Below are 6,192 nucleotides of genomic sequence, written 5' to 3' on the forward strand. Positions count from 1 at the left end.
TGCTACCAAATCCATAAACAGTGTCTGGGAAAGCTTATAGTTTGAATTTGTCAACATAGCATACCCCGTATACTGAGTTTTTAGGGGAATTTCATTAAAGGTTGTGGTCTTAGCTGACATGCAAACCAAGAGTGTATGGAAAAAGAATTTCATTTATGGTGGACGTTTAGGTTTAAAAATTGTGGCACCCACCAATTAAGCTTCATATCCCCTTTCTATGAACTCATGATGAAGATCATTTTTAGAGATAGTTCCATACCTACCCTATCCTATTGATTGAACATTGTGGAAATGGATTGTGGAGTTATCTCAACATGCTCCTTATTGATGGTAGAAGTGATGATGTAGGGCTTTTGTTTTGAAGTAAAACATTTGCATTTTCACAAAATTCCCTAAGAGTGGATAGATGGATAAGGGCTTTCATAGTGAGGATGTTACAATATTTGGAGGATGTGATGATGTCAATGATAGAGTGAAAAATCATGTTCTTGCTATGTTTTGCAAGATACGACGAGTAGTTGTGAGAAGATTTTAGTTCGAGAGCCATGGTGAAATTAGGTCAAGTGTTTTGAAACTCTTTTAAACATATAATCTTTTGATTGAAAGCGAAGTTTGGTGGTAAGTATGGATGATGGATATAAACTCTGTTTGTCAATGGTTTATATAGGGTTTGAGAAACAGGGGTGCCAACGTGGCCAACGGTTTCCTTTTGGGCTACGTGTCCAGTTGCTATTTGTTATGGCAAACCATTGTTCAGGAAGTGGGTCCCTTTGAGGAAACCCTTTGAAGAAGGAAGTTAAGGTATGTTTTCATAAGATTTGTTTGAAATCTCTAATGAGTCTCAACAAACGTTAGGAGGACCAAATCTGTGGGTGGTACATCTGTTTGACTTTTAGTCAAAAGATAGATGAAAACCCATGTTTGAAACCTCTATTAGGTTAAACAGAGTTTGGAATGAAAACAATGGTACGTTTTTTATAAATAGTGGATCTGTTTGACTTTTTGTAGTCAAATAGTGGGTGTTGAATTAGCGATTCTTTGTCTCAAATAGTGGTTAACCAAGGTTAAACAGAGTTTTGAACCACTAAAACAGATGTTTTACTGCTTTCAATAGAGTTTTCCTTTTGTGATTTTTCATAATATGTTCTTGATTTTAGAACTTCGATTTTTTTTCTAGTTTGAAAAACAACATATTATTGTTGCAAGAACCTTTTGGTACATTCTTAAAAGATTTTCTTTCTTTAATTAAGATAGATATATGTGCAAGGGTAATCTCTGTTTGCACTTTCAAATTGCCAACATATGTTCGCTACAAACAGTGGAAAATGGGTCAATTATGCAGATGATCCAAAGGATTTTCTACTTTAGACTTGGTGTTTTCTTCCACTGCATCAGCTCTTTAGAACTGGTCATTTGTAACAAGAAGTTTTGTAACATCTTAAACAGTTGTTTCTGACCATATGTGAGTATTTTCACACTTGGGTCAATTGTTGTTTGGCCATTCCCAATGAGGTGATTGTACCCATGAGGGTGTCCAATGACTCTTGGCTTTGGGGGTATGTGCACATGCTCTTCATACCTATATGGTACCCTGGTGTATGGTGGTTACCCGTAGCCTCTTGGAAGTGTGTTGTGTGGTGCAACAGATACTTGACCATCCCTGTGTGTAGTGTATTGGTTTAAGCTTTGTGTGTCATACGTGTGACTTGACTTAACTCTTTTGGAAATGATTGTGAATCCATGTTGATATGGTCATCATCTCTTTTGAAACTCATTTTTCCTCTTGGCCTAGTTTCGTTGATATCAAAGGGTTTAAGAAATGATTATTGTTGGGTCACGTGATTGATTTTTCCACAGATGGTGCACCCAGATGTGGACTTACAGATGTTGTTTCCGATGTTAATATCGTAAGCTTTTAACTTGAAACAAACTTTTGTCAAATGATTTTTCTTTCCACAAAATTCACACTACATATCTAGGGACTTATCTTTCTTGTTACCATTATCTCTCATTCTAGCATCAGATGTTTTAACATCTGTTTGAGAGTTGGTAATAGGAACGATATTTATCTTAGGTGGCTTAATACCATCTGGGTTGCTAAAATCAATTGTTTGAAGTTTTAAAGAACATCACATTCATCTGACCAAGTTGGTTTAAATTCATTTTTTTTTCAGATTTAATGGAATCTTGTAGCTCTTCAAGAATTAACTTCTTGCCACTAGGTTCAATGATCTTGATTTCTTCCCCAGTTGAGGTGGTTTAATAGGAACGATATTTATCTTAGGTGGCTTAATACCATCTGGGTTGCTAAAATAAATTGTTTGAAGTTTTAAAGAACATCACATTCATCTGACCAAGTTGGTTTAAATTCATTTTTTTTTCAGATTTAATGGAATCTTGTAGCTCTTCAAGAATTAACTTCTTGCCACTAGGTTCAATGATCTTGATTTCTTCCCCAGTTGAGGTGGTTGGTATGATCTCAACCATTTTTTAATCAATAGAAGTATTTGTGAGTTGTTCTTGATCATATTTTCTGAACCCAACACCATACTTCACATTGCCTTTTCTTTGTTTTTCCAAAAGCATCTCATAACCATTACAAGTTCAGCCCATCTCTCACATGTGATCTTTGTGGAATCCAAGTGCTTTTTGCAACTTTGATAATTTTCTATCATTGTTTGGAGTTGGTCCTTGGTTATAGTAGCTTCATGCTTGAGGCTTCTTATTTCTAGCTCTTTTTCTGCAATTCTTGAGCCATTTGAACTTAATGTTAGCAAATGCTATGATACATTTGCGAGAACCCAACTCTTTGAGCCATTTGAACTTAATCCACACTAATGTATTCAGTGATACTTTTGGGATAGGCTTTTTCAATCCACTATGCCCTCTCATAGTAAAAAATAGATGTTTGACCTAGGCTATCAACAGTTTCCATAACAATTCCTTCACCAAGAGTTGCTTGAACTTGATCTTCTTAACCTAAGATATGTTTAACTGCCATGCAACAGAAATTTGGATGTTCATCACAATCATTTGCCAATACAGCAAAATTATAATCAGTTAAGTTTTTGGCAAGCTGCTCAGCCTTGAGTGAAAAAGACTCTATAGGTGCACAAACAGGAAAAACTTGTGGTGCTTGAACATTTGCAATAGGCATCTGAACATCTTGAACTTGAGGAACTTGGGTTGCAATAGATATATTCCCATCCGGACGACTAGAACCCATCCGGACGAATAGACCCATTCGGACATATTGATCCCATCTGTCCAAAACGTGTACATCCGTCCGAATCGGTTTTTGCATTGTTTGTTTTTCAAGTTTGATCAAGTGTTTAATTGTTTGCAGGAATTATGGCTGAAGAATTCTACAACACGTTTTACAATGCATTTACATCTGAAACAATAACTGAAGCAACAACCGTGACAAAGACTGTTTCAAATGTGATTTCTGAGAGTTTGAAGTACGATAGTGTGTACGGAAATCATCAACGGCCACCGAAACTAATGAATATAGAAGATTGTCATTGGTGGAGTACTAGATTTGAAAACTGGGTGAAAGCTTATGCTTATGAGAGTTGGATTTTGCTAACTTTTGGATATGAAAAGCCAGTGAATGATAAAAATGAATTACGTACAAATAAACAATTTTCAAAGATCGATAAATATAATCACTCTAATGAACTAAAAATGGTAACATTATTGCAACAATTTGTTAGAGAGGATATCTTGTTTTTACTTCAACATGGTGAAACATCCAAGTCGATGTGGGAAGCATTGAAGCTGAAAGTTGAAGGCGGTAAAGACATCAAGAAAAACAAAATCTCTCTGCTGAAAAGGGAATTTGAGTTGTTCGATTTTATGAAAGGAGACACTGTCCGAAAAATGATAGAAAGATTTTTTCATTTGAAAATCGAGTTAGAAAGGTTTGGAATCAATAAGGACAGAGAAGAGATTATTGATAAATTGATCGAGGTATTGCCACATGTTGAAGATTGGAAAACATTTGTGATAGTGTTGAAAAATGATGCTAAGTTTGATGAGAGTACTTTGGATGGTTTGATTGAGAAACTTCAGAGTCATGATTTAGAGTTACAGAAACAAAACAAAATGGCTAATTCAAGGTATCAGCAGAATGTTGATTTGTATTACCGGAGAAGTATGCTGCTAAAAAATCAGTCACCAAAGTTAGGTACAACGTTTAGTACTGACAACGCTGGTGAATCTTCAAAGAGAAAATCTCCGAGTTATGATTCCGGATATCATTCATCTTCTACATCATCTAAATCCAGTTCTAGCCAGAACTGGAAAGATTCTCTAAATTTAAATCTGAATACTGATTTTGCTAGACAGCACATGTGTTTCTTAGCTTCCGTTCTGGAATCTTATGAAGGTCTGATCGCAGGCAGGATAGGCAATCCAAACATGACAAAGGAAGATTACGATCATGTAGATCCAGAAGAGATGGAGCTCATGGATATCAGGTGGTGTATGGCTAGTGTAATCAGGAGAGCTCAACGCTTTATGGAGATCACTGGTAGGAAATGTCTTGAAGGCCCCGACATGAAGACAGGTTTTGATAAATCTAAAGTCACTTGTTTCAAGTGCAAACAAAATGGGCACTTCAAAAGAGAATGTTCCAATAACAAAGCAGATGACAGTGTGAATCCTTTTCACGAAGATTACTACAAGAAAGCCATCTATCATCGGAACAACGAGCAACCATCAAGAACAAATCAAAAGCAAATTGAGGAAGGGTCATCAAAAGAGAGGAAGCAGGCTTGTGTGACGATTCAGGATGATGAGGGGTTTAATTGGAGTAAATATATTCCAAAGAGAAAAATGCTTTAGTTGCTGAGTTGAAATAAAGTCGAGAGGAACAACATGCACGAGCGTATTTGAGTAAAGTATATAAGGCGTTCATAGAAGCAAAGTATGAAAACAGATGGGATAAATGTTTTGTTGATCCACAAGGAAACCCAGCAGTTGATCCTGAAAAGGTAGATTTTGAAGCACTTGTTGTTGCTATTCCAACTGTGGGAGTTTGGATTAAAGGGCTTGAAGAAATTCCTAACTACAGACAAAAAGTAGAGGAGGGCGTAAAGAAGGTGATATATGCAAGTGTTGAAAAGAAGAAAAAGACGGTAGAGGAAATTGTTGGTGAAAGCCAGAAGATGGTGGATGAGGTGAAGAAAACTGATGTGAAAGCAAAGGAAGTTGTTGCTGAGAAACATCAAGTGATTGAAGAAGATAAGAATCAAAAGGCGAAAGAAGCCACGGTGCCAGAAACTAAGGTAATCATTCAAACTGATTCTTCTGTATCATCAAATTAAAATTGACACTAAAACAAATGATCAGTGCAAGAAATGCGTGGAAACATGCAGTGCTTGTACTGAAAAGGATTAAAAATTGAGATCCAGAGACATTGAGTTTACTAAAATAGAAAAGATTTTCAAAGAAAAATGTAATGAAATGATTGAAAATTAAAAGTTTTTGAAAGAAAAAGAAAAAGCTAACACAGAAATGTGAAAATCTTGAAAAAGAAAACAAAATTTTAAAACAAAAGTGTTCACCTGATTTTAACGAATGTGTTCAAAAATATAAAAGAATTCAATAGTTGCAGAAAGAATATGATGGAATGAAATTGTCATATCATACTGTGAAAGAAGCTTATGAAAATTTGAAGAGTAAAGTTAGAAGTTTAGATGATAGATTGTCGGCTTGTCAAAAGACAACTAAATTTCTTGAAGCTAGATATGAAGGAAAATAACTGGTTCTAAATCAATATATTGATGATGTTGCTAAACTTAAACAAGAACTACTTGAAAAAGAAAAATTGGTTAATAAACTTCAAACTTATCATGCTTCTTCATACATTCTAGAACTCATTTTCAACATCACACCAGATGATAAAGAGTCTGAAAAGAACAAAAAGGGAATTGGGTCATAATACCATCAAGTTCCACCAACGTTGGAGAATAATTATACATTCTATGATGGCGAAAAAGCGGAAAAAGCAATAAACATGGTTGACCAATTACCTTACAATATCGATGTGACTTACACTAAATCCGATGATCATGATGATTCAGAGGAGGTAGGTAAGGTTGTTGAAAGCGTTCTGACAGAGGAGTCTACCAAAACAGAAAAGTCCGAATCACATGATGAAAATGAGGGAAATTTTCATGAAAGTTA

The 6,192-nt window shown here is 35.4% G+C and overlaps 1 protein-coding gene across 1 annotated transcript; it reads left to right on the plus strand.

Annotated features, from left to right (window-relative positions):
- The first annotated feature begins 3,351 nt into the window (after window positions 1-3,351).
- Window positions 3,352-5,767, plus strand: LOC110888942. Its single transcript, XM_022136436.1, has 4 exons — window positions 3,352-4,446; window positions 4,603-4,816; window positions 4,972-5,291; window positions 5,621-5,767. The coding sequence occupies exons 1-4, from the start codon at window positions 3,352-3,354 to the stop codon at window positions 5,765-5,767; spliced, it is 1,776 nt and encodes a 591-aa protein (XP_021992128.1).
- The last annotated feature ends 425 nt before the right edge of the window (window positions 5,768-6,192 follow it).

The sequence above is a fragment of the Helianthus annuus genome, chromosome 6 (assembly GCF_002127325.2).
Source record: "Helianthus annuus cultivar XRQ/B chromosome 6, HanXRQr2.0-SUNRISE, whole genome shotgun sequence".
NCBI lineage: Eukaryota > Viridiplantae > Streptophyta > Magnoliopsida > Asterales > Asteraceae > Helianthus > Helianthus annuus.

Excerpts from the sequence above, each read along its gene's own strand:
- LOC110888942 (XM_022136436.1), top strand. The coding sequence starts at position 3,352 with ATGGCTGAAGAATTCTACAACACGTTTTACAATGCATTTACATCTGAA. Across the intron at positions 4,817-4,971 it reads TGATGAGGGGTTTAATTGGA|GAAACCCAGCAGTTGATCCT; the intron begins GTAAATATATTC and ends TTGATCCACAAG. Across the intron at positions 5,292-5,620 it reads CCACGGTGCCAGAAACTAAG|AAAGAATATGATGGAATGAA; the intron begins GTAATCATTCAA and ends CAATAGTTGCAG.